Here is a 17142-nt window from a genome sequence, read left to right as displayed (position 1 = left end):
TTGTGAAGCTCGCAGACAATTCAGTGGTCTTCAAGGTCTCTATATGTTTTAAAATTCTTATAATTGAATCAATATAGAATCACTTATTTTTTTTATAGGAAAGTCACTTGAAAATATTTGTTGTCCGATTTTATCTCTATGTGAACCATATGTTGTAGTTTCACACCAAAAATTTTATTAAAAGAAAATAGGTGGTCTGAATACTACTAATTGAAGCAGGATATCCAATGTCAATTTTGGTACTCTGGGAGCGAGAGGTGTAGGAATGGAGTTGGTATCTTAGTAGATGAAGAGCTTAGAGGTCAGATAGTAGAGGTAAAGAGGATTAGCGATAGGTTGATGACTATTAATTTGGTCATTGGGGGGTTTTCCCTAAACGTGTGTAGTGCTTATGCGCTGCAAGTGGGCTTGGATGGGGAGGAGGAGATGCGGTTTTGGGAGGCTTTGGATGAGGTGGTGAAAGGCGTACCTAGTTCGGAGAAGATTGTGGTAGCAGGAGATTTCAATGGGCACATCGGGGCGTTACCGGAAGGCTTTGGTGATGTGCATGGTGGTTTTGGTTTTGGGGAAAGAAATAAAGAGGGGGCTACTCTATTGGATTTTGCGAGGTCCTTTGGGCTGGTGGTGATGAAATCGGGCTTTCCGAAGAAGGACGATCACCTGATCACCTTTCGAAGCACGATAGCCAAGACCCAGATTGACTTTTTGTTGCTTAGGAAAGGGGATAGAGTGTTGTGTAAGGACTGTAAGGTCATCCCGAGTGAGAATCTTTCGACCCAGCATAGGCTCTTGGTTCTGGATTTAGGTATAAAGAAGGATAGAAAGAGAAGGGGTGAGAAGTGTAGACCTAGAATTAAGTGGGGCAGCTTAACGCCAGTGAATGCGTGAGAGATAGGGGAGAAGTTGGCGGGAATGGGGGTGTGAGAGTGTAGAGGGGACGTGGATAGTATGTGGGATAGGGTGGCTAGGTGCATCAGGGAGAATGCTAGTGAGGTGTTGGGTGTTTCTAGGGGCCGGGCCGGGCATCATCGGGGGGATTGGTGATGGAATGAAGAGGTTAAGAAGAAAGTGGAGACCAAGAAAGGGGCGTATGCTAAGTTGGTTGAGAGTAAGGACGAAGAAGAGAAGCGGGTAAACAGGAAAGAGTACAAGTTAGCTAGGAAGGAGGCTAAGTTAGCAGTTACGGCGGCTAAGACGACAACTTTTGAGAGCTTGTATGCGGGGTTACAGGAGAAAGGAGGGAAAAAAGTTGTTTAGACTCGCTAAGGCTAGGGAGAGGAAGGGTCGTGACCTCGACCAGGTGAAGTGCATTAAGGAAGAGGATGGTACAGTGTTGGTGGAGGACGACCACATTAAGAATAGATGACAATATTATTTTCATAGGCTCTTGAATGGCGAAGGGGATAGAGCTATTGTGTTAGGGGAGCTGGAGCACTCAGAGGAGTGTCGGGATTTTAGTTATTGTAGACGTTTTAAGGTAGAGGAGGTTAGAGAGGCTATTCGCAGGATGCGAAGGGGTATGGCGACGGGGCCTGATGAGATATCGGTGGATTTTTGGAAGTTTTCTAGCTAGGCTGGTTTAAGGTGGTTGACTGGATTGTTTAACGAAATTTTCAAGACGACGAAAATGCCCGAGGCTTGGAGGTGGAGTACTATGATCCCTCTTTATAATAACAAGGGTGACATTCAGAGTTACAATAACTATAGGGGTATTAAGTTATTGAGTCACTCTATGAAGATTTGGGAGAGAGTAGCCGAGGTGAGGCTGAGACGGATAGTGTCTATTTCGGAGAACCAGTTTGGATTTATGCCTGGCCGCTCGACGACGGAGGCAATTCACCTAGTACGGAAGCTGGTGGAATAGTATAGGGAAAGGAAGAAGGACCTGCACATGGTGTTTATCGACTTAGAGAAGGCATACGACAAAGTCTCTTGGGAGGTGCTTTGGAGATGCTTGGAGGTAAGTGGAGTCCCGGTGGCATATATCAGAGCAATTAAGGACATATATGATGGAGTTAAAACTCAGGTGAGGATGGCGGGAGGAGACTCAGAGCATTTCACTGTCTTGACAGGATTGCATCAGGGATCTACGCGTATTCAAGGAGAGGTGCCTTAGTGTATGATTTTTGCAGATGATGTAGTTTTGATTGATGAGACGCGGGGGGTGTGAATGATAAATTAGAGATGTGGAGACAAACTCTTGAGTCTAAAGGGTTTTGGTTGAGTAGGAGCAAGACAGAGTATTTGGAATGCAAGTTTAAGGACTTGAGGCTGGAGAATGAGGTGGTAGTGAAGTTGGAATCACAGGTGGTATGTAAGGGGGGTAGTTTCAAGTATCTCGGGTCCGTGATTCAGGGTAACGGTGAGATTGACGAGGATGTCTCGCACCGTATTGGGGCAGGATGGATGAAGTGGAAGCTCGCTTCGGGGGTGTTGTGTGATAAGAAGGTGCCGCCCAAGCTTAAAGGCAAATTCTACAGGGTGGCAGTCCGTCCGGCCATGTTGTATGGATCGGAGTGTTGTCCAGTTAAGAACTCCCACATTCAAAAATTGAAGGTGGCGGAAATGCGGATGTTGCGTTGGATGTGTGGGCTGACTAGGGGGGATAGAGCTCGGAATGAGACTATCAGGGAGAAGGTTGGTGTGACTCCAGTGGAGAATAAGATGCGGGAAGCCCAATTGAGATGGTTCGAACACGTGATGAGGAGGGGCATGGATGCCCCGGTTCGTAGGTGTGAGAGGCTAGCTTTGGATGGTTTTAGGCGGGGTAGGGGTAGGCCAAAGAAGTACTTGAGAGAGGTGATTAGGCGGGACATGGAGCAGTTACAGCTCACTGAGGACATGACCCTAGATAGGAAGATCTGGAGGACGCGAATTAGGGCAGAAGGCGAGGGTCAGTTTGGGTCGCTAGTGTAGGGAATTACTTGGTGGGGGTATTATTCTTGTTATGATACCTTGTTTCATGCTTTATTATGAATCTGTTTACTTTTCTCTGTTTTCTATTACTTGTGGGCGTCGTATTTATGTTATGCCATCTTGTTCTATGTTGTACTATGAATTTGTTTAGTATGCCGTGTCTCGAGCCGGGGGTCTATCGGAAACAACCTTTCTACTTCTTTAGAGGTAGAGGTATGGACTGCGTACATCTTACCCTCCCCAGACCTTACTATGTGGGAATACACTGAGTTTGTTGTTGTTGTAAGGTAATTTAACAACAACAATTTTTGAGCAATTGAATTAACGAATGTTCTATAACAACACAAAAAGCACAAGCTAGAATAAAATGCAGTAACTAAGGCTCTGAACTGATTGTTGGAAGGGCACCACTATATTTTTCTTTGCACATTGTAGAGAACAAACTCATAAGGCACTGCTACATTTTTCTTTGCACGTTGTAAAATACAAACTCGTAACATACCACGTATTAAACAAAATTCTAGACTGTAGATATTCGATGTTCATTTTTATTTCAATTATAGGGCGCCATATTTACTCTCCTATTACTATGTATTGAAAGAAAAAAGTTGAATGCTTTCATTTGTAAGGAAAAATTAAATGCTTGACAAGTATATATGTCTATGCTTTACAATTCAGCTTCCATTTTAAAATGCTAACTATTAGAAAAAAAATTGCATAATTGTTTCTAAATATTAGATAAACAATTAAATGATAATAATCTACCATTTCTTTTTCAGCAATAATATATATTTAATTCATCTGTTATATTAATTTAATAATTCTCAATTTCACGAATTAAGAAAATATTGCATTTATCTTTTTTCTTTTTTGCTTTTATTGTTATTTTTCAATAATCTATTTTATTTTATGTATTTTGTGCTAATTAATTCATGACATAACATACACTGCAACACATATACATTAATATTAAAAGAACACACTTTTCTTTTTCTATTTAAATAAATATAATATTACATACTGTTATTTTAATTATAATATTATATACTTTCTTTTTTTCATGCATTCTTGTATATTGATGTGAAATAAACGTGCAATATACATATTTTAAATTCGTATATATTTATACTACATTAAAAGTGTGAAGGGCCTTAAAAATATTGTTGAATTTTTTGCCCTTTATTAAAAGGTTCTGCTTTAGATAAAATCGACTTTTTTCTATTGTTTCTAATATTAATTAAGAGTTGAAAATTAATTAAATATTTATAGTAGAATTTTTTTTTATTAGAAGTCATCAGAATTAATGACTGCTAATACATTTTTCACTAGTTTAAGAATTATAAAAAAAATTGAAAAATCTAAAAATAAATATGAAAATGTTAGAATAAGAAAAATATAAGATGTATCAAAATTTTAAAAGGTTTAAGCAAGTAATCAAAGTGTTTCTAAAGATTTAACTTTAAAAATAAGGAAAGATTTTAAATATAGCAAAAAATTAAAAAATAATCGTACTACAAATATGGTTGAAATCGATACATCTCTCTTAGCCTCTAGCGGCAAGGAAAAAAAGGTACTATATGGTAAACGCAAAAATAATGATCCATTAATCACTTAAAATTTCTGATGGTAAAATATATATATATGCTTACAATACAATATAGGTTATGTTTACATTATTATAGTAAAGTGTGAAGAATCTTTAAGAATAATTTGAATTTTTTGCTCTTTATTAAAAATCTTTGCAGTAGATAAAATTATTTAATTTTAAATAATAAAAAAATATATGTGCGAGACATATGCAGTTAAACTAATATATCAAAAAATAGAGACAAAGTAATAATTTGATACATTCTTATTAGATTATTGATTTACCTAATAACTCAATAAAAAAATTAAAATTAAATCAATAATTCAATAAAAAAATTATTAACTTAATAATTTAATAATAATAAATCAATTAATATTTTTATCCATCATTTTTGTTCAAAGCCTGTGGTAGTAGTCAAGTTGTTGGTCGTAAAAGAAAAAACGCACGCGTCAATCACTATCCAAAATAGGAAAAATAGGGGACCCACAAAATATATACCCCTAGTTCAGTTCTGCTGATTCTTGATTTCATTATACCTTACATTTTCTGCTGTCATTCAGACTTTACAATTCATCATTTCTTGAAATTCGAGAAAATAATATATACTCCTAATTTAGCGTTCTCCCACCGTTACGTTTACGCCCCCGAACACACACACACAACCCAAAAGTCCACTGTTTCACTGCCATGTAAAACCAGCAAAGTATCTCTTCACATAATTCCTATAAAAACTCAAAACCCCTTTTGTGAATTCCAATGTTCAATTCGGGAATACCAAAGTTCAATTCTTGAATTTTCATGAGTGAAAAAACAAACAAACAATGAAGGGGATAATGAGTAGCTTCTCAGGGGATAATCTCACAAATACTCCAGCTTTCGTCAAAGTCATCCTCCTTTCTTTCATTTCCCTCTTCATATTAATCCTTGCTAGACAATTTTCATCTGATATTAGCACCATTTCCAGCCCCAGTACACCCCCTTCTCGAAAATTTCCAATGTCTTTCAATCAAACAACCCCACCCCCGCCGCCGCCGGCGGCGGAGGAGGGGATGATGGTGGAGAGGACGGGGATAATTGATGAGAATGGGGCAATGACGAATGATTTTTTAGTGGGGGAGTTTGATGATGAGGTGATAGATAGTGTGGTGGAAAGTGGGAGTGATGAGGGATTGGAGAGTGATGAAAATGGAGGAGGCTTGGTTAAGGGTAAAATTGGGAAATTTAGAGTTTGTGATGAGAGTATGAGGGATTATATTCCTTGTTTGGATGAAAAAGGGGGGATTTTGGAAAGGCGTTGTCCACCAAAAGGAAAAGGATTGGATTGTTTGGTGCCATGGCCTAAAGGTTACAAACTAAGAATACCATGGCCAAAGAGCAGGAATGAGGTATTCAATTGATGTTTTTATTCAATAACTATTATATTTCTAGTTAAGAAGGGGAGCCTTGGAATAACAGGGAAAGTTGCCTCCATGTGACCACGAGGTCACGGGTTCAAGCCGTGAAAACCGCCTCTTGCAGAAATGTGGGGTAAGGCTGCATACCATAATCCATTGTGGTTCGGCCCTTCCCCGAACCCTGCGCATAGCGAAAGTTTTAGTGCACCGGAATGCCCTTAGTTACTTCTAGTTAATTTTGGAGCCAAGTGTCTATCTGAAACCACCTCTCCTCCTTTTTAAGAAAGAGGTAAGATTTGCGTACACATTACCTTCTCCGGAACCCACTTGTGGGATTACAGGGGGTATGTTTCTGTTTGTTGTAGTTAATTAATGATGAAGGTGAATTTGACTTAACTGAATTACTAAAATTCTTTTACTTAATCAAGTTTCTTATTTTTTGCTCCATCTTTAATTAATGGTGATGGTGAATTTGACCAATTGAAATAATTTTCCAGTTTGTTTTTTCGCTCCATCTTTAATTAACGGCGAAGGGGAATTAAATTACTATGTAGTTTTAGTTAATTAGGTTTCTTATTTGGTTTAGCTTCATCTTTAATGGTGATGGTGAGTTTGCCAAATTGAATTACTATTATTATTTTTGTCGATGCTCATTTGCAGGAATGGATATGGTTATGCTTAGTGTTTAGAATAAGGGGAATAGTTGCAAATGGCTTGTCTAGGACTTTTGGTGCTTGCTTGACTAGGTTATGATTTCTTCCATGCTTCATACTTGCATGAGACAGGTTTGAGGGAGTTATAAGTTATGGGTAAAGTTGGTCCTACCGAACTTTCTGAGGTGTGTGTAGGTTAGGTAGTAGCCTTTTCTTTACTGTGTTATCATGGTAATTGAATCCAGATAACTCAATAACTACTTTGTATTAAGAATTTGGCAGCTGACACGCCCCATTCTTCACCTAATTTTGCCTCCATCTTCTAACCACGTGCTATGTAAATTGATCTTGCTATTCTTGGATAATTATCATTATTGATTCTCTGTTCAACGTTATCTCCGGTGGACTCACCACATATGCCAATTAGAAACTGGCCTAATTATTCACTCTACAAAACTGTGGTATTTCACTAACCATTGTTGGTCACTATCTTCTGTTTTCTTCTTTTTCATTTTCCTGTTAGAGGTAAGATGCCACAACTATTCCTCTATTAGTCAAATATGTGATCATTATTCTCTACTGTGAGCTGTGATGACGCTCATTAATCCGCAATATTTTTCTTCACATTTTGTAACACGGTCTATCTAGATGCATGAGCATTTTTTAGTTTGAAAAATAACTGAGAGAACAGTATTAAAATTTAGTCTTACCCGCCATTATTATTGATTTTACAACAACAACATACCCAGTGAATCTCACAATGTGGGGTCTGGGGATGGGGGAGGGTTGGGTGTACATAGACCTTATCCCTACCTTGTGGAGTTAGAGAGGTTCCGATACACCCTTGGCACAAGTAAACCATTATTTTCGATATTAGAAACCGAAAAAGAGTGGTGCTTTTTTCTTTATTTGTAGATTCAAGGCATTACTTCTAAGCTGTAACTTTAAACAGATATGGTTATCCAATGTACCTCGTACACCCTCCAAAGACAAAGCAGGAAATAAGTGGGTAAAAAGGAAGCGAGACAAGTACATATTTCCAGGAGATGGGATACAATTTGCCCAAGGTGCAAATCAATACTTGGATCAGATTTCTAAGGTACTCTGCTTTCTCCACTTCCTACTTGGTTTATGTTTCAGCAATATTACTTGACTATTCTACTATTTTCATGCAACCATAGATGGTTCCAGAAATTGCTTTTGGCCAACAAACAAGAGTTGCCATGGATATTAATTGTGGAATAGCGAGTTTTGGTGCATATCTGATGGACCGCAATGTCAGCACATTGTCCATTGCAACAAAAGATGTGCATAACAATCAAATTCAATTTGCATTGGAACGTGGAGTGCCTGCTATGTTAGCAACATTTACAACACACCGTCTATTTTACCCTAGCCAGGCATTTGACATGATACATTGTTCCAGATGTAGCATAAATTGGACCTGTTATGGTATATCTTGTTTGTTTCACTATAAATTGCTATTCATCCTCAAGTTTTTGTCCAAGAAATCATTCCGAATTCTGTTATTTGCAAGACAAAGTTGATATATTTTTTTATGGTACATTGTCCATTGCAACAAAAGATGTGCATAGCAATCAGATTCAAAGGTTTTGCTCTTGTGTTATGTCTTAAACTATTCCTTTTTCTTTTTAACTAAAATCAGTTCTCATGTCATTTCCCCTCTGTAAAAAGAAAAAACAGTAGACATGTGGGCAATCAACATAATATAGGGAATAGAAAGGAACATATTGAAAATAGAAACAACCATCTAGTAGTGAGCTTTTACAGGTATTCTTCTTTAATTAAGTAAGATGCGTTTGCATCTCAATGTAAGCATTTTTGGGGGGCTTCTTCTCTTCCTTTTCCACATTATATAGATCGGTTAATGGGTTGATTTTATTGCCAACCTAATCTCACGCTTCTCATTTATTGCTCTTTGATTTTCCGGTGAAGATGGCATCCTTCTTCTAGAGGTAAACAGGATGCTTAGGGCAGGAGGATATTTTATCTGGGCAGCCGAACCTGTTCAACGACATGAAGAAAACTTGTCTGCACCGTTTAAAGGTAACAACTTTATCATTATCTACCAATAGGGCATCATCAAATAGAGGCTGGTAAAAATGTAGACGTGAATCTTCAGGGGTTGTTTCTGTTAGCGAATTGCCAAGTGTCTATATTTAGCTTTCTCTTTATGTAGCACAAGGAGAGTCAGAGATGTTAATGAGCTAGGAATCTTCTTGTAAATTAAATGCTATGGTCATTTGGGTCACTTTTCTTTACAGTTATATCATTTCTTTGAGCTCTATTAGCTGCTTTAAGACGAAATATTGCTTATGCTCTATGTTCCTTACTGTTATACAGAAATGGAGGATCTTGCTCAACGCCTATGTTGGGATTTATTAAAGGAGGAGGGTGACATTTCTATTTGGAGGAAGCCATTGAATAACAGTTGCTATCTCAGTCGCGCTCCAGCAGTTCAACCTTCTCTATGTGATGCCGGTGATGATCCAGATAATGTCTGGTATTTCCTACTCTCTTTTGCCAACTTCATAATGCAGTATGCTCTAATTTCACCAATATCAATGCTTGCCTAACATTTTCCTTGGCTCCTGTTTAGTCATTTACTCATATCTACTAGTTCGATTTGCTGTTTGTTTTCTGCATGAATTTATCTCAAGAGAGTATGGCCATGTGTGTATACATATTGTTTTCCTTCCAAAAGTTTTAGTGGTCCAGGGGGTGACTGACGATAGGGGTCTTAAGAAAGCCGAAACATAGGGACAAGGTTGTAATTGGTTCCTAATTATATATGAATTCTGCTCGTTTTACTGATTCTTTGTGGCAGGAACGTAAACCTAGAAAAGTGTATTACACAATTACCTGAGAATGGCTATGGATCTAACGTGACTGCTTGGCCTGCACGCCTTCACTCTCCACCAGACAGGCTGTTTAGTATAAAGATGGATGCTGAATTATCTAGGAGGGACATTTATAGAGCAGAGTCAAGATTTTGGTATGACATAATAAAAGGATATATCGGTGCTTTCCGTTGGGGAACATTAAACTTACGAAACGTGCTGGACATGAGAGCTGTGTATGGGGGGTATGTTTCATTTAAAAGAGTTGAATCTCTTCATTCCATTGTATATGCTCGCTGACATCTAAAGGTATTTGCTGTTCGGAAAAAGTTTGCAACTGCAGTGCTCCTAACTATTGAGATGTTTTGGTAGGTTTGCAGCTGCTTTGCATGATTTCAACATCGATTGCTGGGTCATGAATGTTGTTCCCGTTAGTGGACCTAATACATTGCCTGTTCTATATGATCGGGGTTTCATTGGAGTCATGCATGACTGGTAAAGACACTTCTCTTCTCTGGATAGTATTTACGCCAAATGTTTATAAGCTTCTTCTGAAGTCAAATAATCAGAGTTTGTGACAGATCATATACTAAAGCAAACAAATACGGTAAAAAATCAGTGTTATACAATGTGGCTTGTACTGTAGATCATAGAATACTCTCTTTTATTTGTTAGTAGATTTGATAACTGGTCTCTGTGGATTTGAATATCTTAGCTTGCACTCTAGTTGATCATATATTAAATGCATAACCGGGCTGGATGGATGAAGTGGAAGCTCGCGTCGGGGGTGCTGTGTGATAAGAAGGTGCCGCCTAAGCTTAAAGGCAAATTCTACAGGGCGGTAGTCCGTCCGGCCATGTTGTATGGAGCGGAGTGTTGGCCAGTGAAGAACTCCCACATCCAAAAGATGAGGGTGGCAGAAATGCGGAAGTTGCGCTGGATGTGTGGGCTGACTAGAGGGGATAGAGTTCGGAATGAGAACATCCGGGAGAAGGCTGGTGTGACACCAGTGGAGTGCAAGATGCGGGAAGCCCGATTGAGATGGTTCGGACACGTGAAGAGGAGGGGCATGGATGCCCCGGTCCGTAGGTGTGAGAGGCTAGCATTGGATGGGTTTAAGCGGGGTAGGGGTAGGCCGAAGAAGTACTGGGGTGAGGTGATTAGGCGAGACATGGAGCAGTTACAGCTCACCGAGGACATGACCCTAGATAGGAAGGTCTGGAGGACGCGAATCAGGGCAGAGGACTAGGGCCAGCCTGAGTCGCTAGTGTAGGGAACTACTTGGTGGGGGTTTATGCATGTTAGGAGCCCGCGTCTCATGTTTTATTATGGATCTGTGTGTTTTCCTTTGTTTTAGATTACTTATGGGTGCCGTATTTATGTTATGTAATCTTGTAACCTTGTGCTGTGCTTTACTATGTGTTTGTGTGGTACCGCGTGTCTTGAGTCGGGGGTCTATCGGAAACAGCCTTTCTACTTCTTCAGAGGTAGAGGTATGGACTGCGTACATCCTACCCCCCCAGACCCCACCAGGTGGGAATACACTGGGTTTGTTGTTGTTGTTGTAAACAACTTTTTACCAACAAATTAGAACGTGGACACGAAAAGCTTGACCTGTTTCAATATTCCTATCTTTTGGAACTCCAGGTGTGAGCCATTTGATACTTATCCAAGAACGTACGATTTACTCCATGCGGCTGCTCTTTTCTCAGTAGAAAGAAACAGGTATAGTACTTCTTCACTTTTCCTTTAACTTATTGATCAATGTGATTCATCAAAGAAGTTCATTTTATGTGAAGATGATTGATTATATATCCTCACATCTCATTGCGCGATTCATGCAGATGCAATGTGACAAACATCATGCTAGAAATGGATAGAATTCTTCGACCTGGGGGACGGGTTTATATCCGTGACACCACACCTGTTATTGAAGAGCTTATAGAAATTGCACCTGCCTTAGGATGGGTGCCATTTAAATATGATAGTAGCGAGGGACCTCATTCCAACTGGAAGCTTTTGATTGGCGAAAAACGTCTATGATATGGTTGCATTTCCCTCCCTCATCGGGCAGCTGGGAACAATTTTTATTCTTCTTTTAGTTATATGTTTGGAAAGCATTTTTTATGGTTTCTAAAGAAGAAAGATGGTGTAATACAAAATTGAAAAAGCCTAACCCTTTCGAACAAGAATATGTAAAGCTACGACACTCAAGAGTTTAATTTGTCTGTGGGGAGAAATCTTTTAGCCTTTTTTTTTTAAAACTGTAAATAGTTGAGAAATTTTGTTACTTTGAATTTGATTTGTATTGATTTCTAACTTTGGTCAGATGCTGTTCTCTCCTACTCTATCTATTCCTTTCATTTTTTAATATGTATAATCTGTATTTGATTACAAGTTACATATAACACTGTAAAGTGTGACAGTATTTACTAGTTAACTGCTACAGCAGGCAAAACTGGCTCTAGACTTTAGAGTGTGTTTGGTACGAAGGAAAACATTTTTTGAAAAATGTTTTTCAATTTTCTCATGTTTGGTTGGCTTAAATGTAAGGAAAATATTTTTCAAAACTTTCTTTTAACATCACTCTCAAGTTGAAACGTTCATACAACTCTCAAAATTACTCACCCCTATCCTGACCCTCAATCCTCTACCACTCCCATCCAAAAAAAATATTTCAATTTTTTCTTACCTTATCCCCTACCCCTACCCCCACGCCAAAATATCCCCTCCAAAAAAAATTATTTTTAAAAAAAAAAAATCAAATTTTTTTCTTACCCCCCCTCTCCCCACCCCCCCCCCCCCCCCCCCCAATAAAAAAAAATTACTCTCTTCGTTTCAAAAAGAATGCCCTACTTTCTTTTTTAATTCGTTTAAAAAAGAATAATCTATTTCCTTTTTTGACAATACTTTAATTTCAACTTTCCACATGACATGTTTAGGAGCACAAGATTAAAGGGCATTTTGGTATATTTGACACAACTTTAATTTAAGGCCACAAGATTTAAAAGTCTTCTTTATTTTCTTAAACTTTGTGTCAAGTCAAAGTAGGTCATTCTTTTTTAAACGAAAGGAGTATTTTTTTTTGCTTACCCCACCCTCACTCTCTGACCCCTCCCCTCGCCCCTCGCCCCCTACTAGCTCCCATCCCCCTACCCCCACTCCTAAAAAAATATTTTTTAAAAAAGTTTACTTTTAAAAAAAAAAGAAATCAGAACTTTTTTCTTACCCCATTCCTACCACCTATTCTGCCCACCCCCTCTCAAAAAAAGATTTAAATTTTTTTAATTTATTTTTAAAAAAATATTTCAAAATCTTTTTCTTACCCCACCCTTCTTACTCTAGTCATTCTCATTGTTTTTTTGCTAAATTTATAAAAATACTTTTAGAAAAATTTTCCTATTTGCTTAACAAATACAAGAATATAAGTAAGAAACAACTTATTTTTCTAAAAAATATTTTCCTCCATTTCAAACACACCCTAAAAAAAGTATTTTTCAAGGTCGAAAATTATTTTTCTAGAAAGTATTTTCTACTCTTTAGCTAAACATTAAAATATATTTTTTGTAAAATATTTTTTCATTCTCCAACTAAATACTAGAAAATATTTTTCACGCACCAACTAAACATAAGAAATAAGAAAGAAAACAACTTTTTTTTCCATAAAAATATTTTCTAGGAAAATATTTTTCATTGGAAACATTTTCCTTCACACCAAGTGCACCCTTAAATGTTAATTTTTTGTCTCACAAGTTTGGTAGTTGGTTTGAAGCTGAATTATGCATGTATTTATTAAATTTTACATGAGAAAATAGTCTATTACCCCCCAACCTTTAGTCAAAATTTCAACTACACACTCAACCTTTACAAAAGTCTCATTATCCCTCTAAACATTTTTTTACTGTATTTAGTATCCCTCCAATTGCTGAGCTGTCAAGGGAGGTGAGAACACCCCCAATAGGCACGTCAGCTCAGGCTTCAATCATCTAAAATCAGTATTTTTAAATGCCACATGTATAATACATTTCATTATTTTTTAATGTTAAATAATGTTTTCTTCTCCAACTAATAAAAGACCTTTTTTTTGTCTTCTTCTCTTTCTCAAAACAGAAAAATCCAAGAACTCATTAATGATATTTCTCTTCTTCCTCATCTCCAATTTCATTATCTTTCTCATCTTTCTTGAATTCATTAATGTTGATTCCTCATCCTCCTTATCTCAAATTTCATTTTCTCATCCAATAACTTGACAATGGGCTCAAAACGTAAGGTTAAAGCCATCAATGAAGTGAAATGGAACAAATTATACATGATTCATTACTCCAAATTATACAAGACGCAACAGAGTCCAGAAAAGCAAAATTAGAATAAGCAAGAATTGAACTCTCCACGTACCAAGCACATAAACAAGCATTTTAATCTATGGATTGTCTATGTGTCTTCTTTTAGCAGAGAACTCTTCCTTTTATCATTAACAAATAAAATATTTTCTTCTTTCATTGTTCTCAAAAAGCTCCAAAAATAAATTTATCAATGGCATCCTTTTCTTCATCTTCTTTGTTGTCATTTTCCTTCAATAATCGAATCTGCACCATCATCTTCTCAAATCTTTTTTTGTGAATTTTCAATAGCATCGTTCGTCCATCATCTTTTTCGCCTCTTTTCAAAATTACCGCTACGAGTTCTTCAAAATTATTGCCTCCACTGTCGACAATGAAGAGAAATTATTTCAATTATTTATCACCCCAACTTCTCGACTTTTCTAAAATTTCTATCATTGTTTCAATTTCATGAATGTGCATCAATACAAGACACCCAAAAAATTTTGTTTTTCAACTTTCAACAAATGAAAATTAACCAAAAGATCTAAACTTTGCAATAGACGTCGTCTTCTTCACTTATGTTTTTTTTCATAGGATCTAAGTAACAGAGCTCAAGGATCAGTTGTTAGTTTCAGTAGAAGTAGCAAAGAAAATAACTCAAGAACAGCTTGAGAAAATTTGGAGTTATTCCGGCAAAAACGAATCTGTTTCCTATTGTTTTCTCCTCGATGGAGCTCCAAAAGTTTGCAAATCCACAACCAAAAGTTAAATTATAACACCAATCTCCAAAAAAAAAAGAGAAGATCAAATCGTGGTGTTAAGAGAGAGGAGAGAGGAAGATGAAATTTTTTTCTTGAAAATGAAAAGTTGAAAGAGAATGAAGATGAGATAATTTTTGTAAAGAAAAATGAGAATATTGGTGTGGGCCCAGGTGCATGAAATGCACGGATGCCTTATTAATTGGTTTATATTGACAGGTCAACAATTGGAGGTGATAAATTCGGTAAAAAAAAAATTAGGAGGGTAATAGGTCTCCTTTAAAGATTAAGTGTGTAGTTGAGATTTTGACTAAAGGTAGGGGGGAGGGGGTAATAGACCATTTTCTCAATTCTACATAAATAAGTAAAATATTTGATAGCTGGTCAAGAGGTACAATTGTTCATGTAAAAAGATTGATACGGTATGTGATTTGCAATTTAGAAATTCGCATAACTGATATATGTGTAAGTTATGAGGGAATTTATGTCCTCACCCCACCTCCCACGGATTGTTCTGTACTTATTATATGTTGATTAATGGAACTTGGTCGTTACCAAGAAAAAAGAGTTAAGATGATAGAAGATGGAATAACTAACACATGAATTGTTAAATTCGCATAACTAATTTCTGCATAAAATAATACACGAGTTTTCTCATAACTAATCCCTGTATTACTATTTTCTGAATATCTATAACCAACTATCAATCAATCCCTTATGGTGTATACATAACTTAATGTTTTAAACACTGCTCATATTATTGCATTATTCTCCCATTTCAATTTGTTTGTCTTACTTTTCTTTATAATTCGTTCAACTGGGAATGTCTTTCCTTTTTCTACAACTCTTTAATTTCAATTTTCTATATGATATGTTTAAAATCATAAGATTAAAAAATATTTTGGTTCATTTCATAAATTGTTTATTTAAGACCACAAAATTTAATTTATTTTCTTGAACTTTATATCGGGTTAAAATCAAACAAATAAATTGAAACGGGAGTATTTAATGGGCCTCTTAACTTTCAATTAAGGTTGCTGTTGCTGACATTGCAATAAGAAAATCTGGTTGAAACACTAAAGTCGTTAAATTCTTGTAAATATAAACATTCAAATTCAAATGTAGAAAGTTGCGAGTACAAAAGTATGAACAAACAGGTACCAGAGAAAAGTCATCAGCAAAATATTTCTGAAGCATTAAAAGTCTATTAATAATAAAGTTCAACAAGACTACCAAATCCCCAGCAAACCATCTAGCATCATTAATCCAAATGCATACAACTAAAACATTTTTTTGGTAGACTGGAAGCGGGATTAGACTCTCTAATTCTAATTAATTAGCTAACATCATGTCCTTAAACTCCTCAAAGTCAAGTTTCCCATCTGAATTTTTGTCATAAACATTAATCATGCTCATACAATCTTTCCCACATTGTTCATCCCACAATCCTAATCTTGACAATGCACTCTGTAGCTCCTCACAACATATGAATCCATCCCCGTTCAAATCGAATACTCCAAAGACTTTCTGAAGGTCATTTTCCAAGAAATCATTTTGTCGATGATCATCGTGCTTATAACTGCTTTGTTTAATATATGCTTTTGTGATGGCATCATAAAAGAGGAAAAAATCAATGGAGTCTAGGCTTGTTTTCCCAACTAGCAACTCTAGCTCCTCTTCGCTTGCAATAATGCCTATGAGATCAAGAAATCCTTTTAGTTCATCAAGACTCACATGGCCATCACCATTCTTGTCAAGCTTTGAGAAGATCCTTGACAAGTTAATTGAGTTGATTGGAGACATGATGATCTTAATTGAAGCAACTGAACAATAAAGCTATGAGGGTTTTCGACAATACAAATCTGAATTAATCAATCCAGCGAATTTTTGCTTGAAAAGAAAAAAACTATAAAGTTATCAAGGCTTTCAACAAACGTGAATCTGAATTAGTCGGACTAGTAAATTTCCGAGGCCAAACTATACTCTGGAGAAAGACTTCAAGAAGATGTATTATAGTATGTATTTATCAACCCAAGTCTTCTTGAAGTGTCTGCTTACGCTAACGTCCTGTCCTATATATAGAAGAAAGATGTTGAGAATTTGAAGGAAACTACTGCATTCTTAAACTCACAAGTCTACTATTTTTAATAATAGCAACCAACTCGCTGAACATTTATCTATCTATATCTATATCTATATATAATATATATATATAATATAATATAATATAATATATATATATATATATATATATAATATTAAAAGTGTGAAGTACCTTAAAAATATTATTTAAATTTTTTGTCCTTTATTAAAACTCTTTGCTTTAAACAAAATTGTCTTTTCCTTATTTTTTCCTAATATTTAAAAACTAAAAATTAATTAAATATATTTATAGTAAATCTTTTCCTTATTAGAAGTCATCATAATTAATGACAACTAATATTAATTTAAGAATTTCAAATCAACTAAATTTAATTTTAAGAAGATTTAAAAAATCTAAAAATAAATATAAAAGCGTCAGAATAAAAAGAATTTAAGAAGTACCAAATTATTAAAAGTTTTAAGTACGTAGTAAGACCGTAATCGATAATATTGTAAAGATTTGACGTAAAAATAAAGAAATATTTTAAACATAAAAAAGGAAAAATAT

At 36.2% G+C, this 17142-nt stretch overlaps 2 protein-coding genes across 2 annotated transcripts; one reads left to right on the top strand and one right to left on the bottom strand.

The window, feature by feature from the left end:
* The first annotated feature begins 5028 nt into the window (after window positions 1–5028).
* On the top strand, window positions 5029–11740 carry LOC107854439 (probable methyltransferase PMT10). The gene is made up of 9 exons (XM_016699454.2): window positions 5029–5889; window positions 7504–7650; window positions 7733–8003; window positions 8508–8618; window positions 8916–9075; window positions 9400–9657; window positions 9785–9907; window positions 11060–11137; window positions 11257–11740. Exons 1-9 carry the CDS (start codon window positions 5326–5328, stop codon window positions 11453–11455), a joined length of 1911 nt encoding a protein of 636 aa, XP_016554940.2. The 5' UTR covers window positions 5029–5325; the 3' UTR covers window positions 11456–11740.
* A 3929-nt stretch (window positions 11741–15669) lies between these two features.
* On the bottom strand, window positions 15670–16657 carry LOC107854436 (probable calcium-binding protein CML44). The gene has a single exon (XM_016699450.2). The coding sequence runs from the start codon at window positions 16293–16295 to the stop codon at window positions 15825–15827; it is 471 nt and encodes a 156-aa protein (XP_016554936.2). The 5' UTR covers window positions 16296–16657; the 3' UTR covers window positions 15670–15824.
* Between the last annotated feature and the right edge of the window lie 485 nt (window positions 16658–17142).

This window comes from Capsicum annuum, chromosome 4, assembly GCF_002878395.1.
Source record: "Capsicum annuum cultivar UCD-10X-F1 chromosome 4, UCD10Xv1.1, whole genome shotgun sequence".
NCBI lineage: Eukaryota > Viridiplantae > Streptophyta > Magnoliopsida > Solanales > Solanaceae > Capsicum > Capsicum annuum.
This window is presented reverse-complemented; position numbering and strand designations above follow the sequence as displayed.

Coding starts and splice junctions, on each gene's coding strand:
- LOC107854439 (XM_016699454.2), top strand. CDS start 5,326: ATGAAGGGGATAATGAGTAGCTTCTCAGGGGATAATCTCACAAATACT. Junction 5,890..7,503: donor GGCCAAAGAGCAGGAATGAG/GTATTCAATTGA, acceptor AACTTTAAACAG/ATATGGTTATCCAATGTACC. Junction 9,908..11,059: donor ATTGGAGTCATGCATGACTG/GTAAAGACACTT, acceptor TTGGAACTCCAG/GTGTGAGCCATTTGATACTT.
- LOC107854436 (XM_016699450.2), bottom strand. CDS start 16,295: ATGTCTCCAATCAACTCAATTAACTTGTCAAGGATCTTCTCAAAGCTT.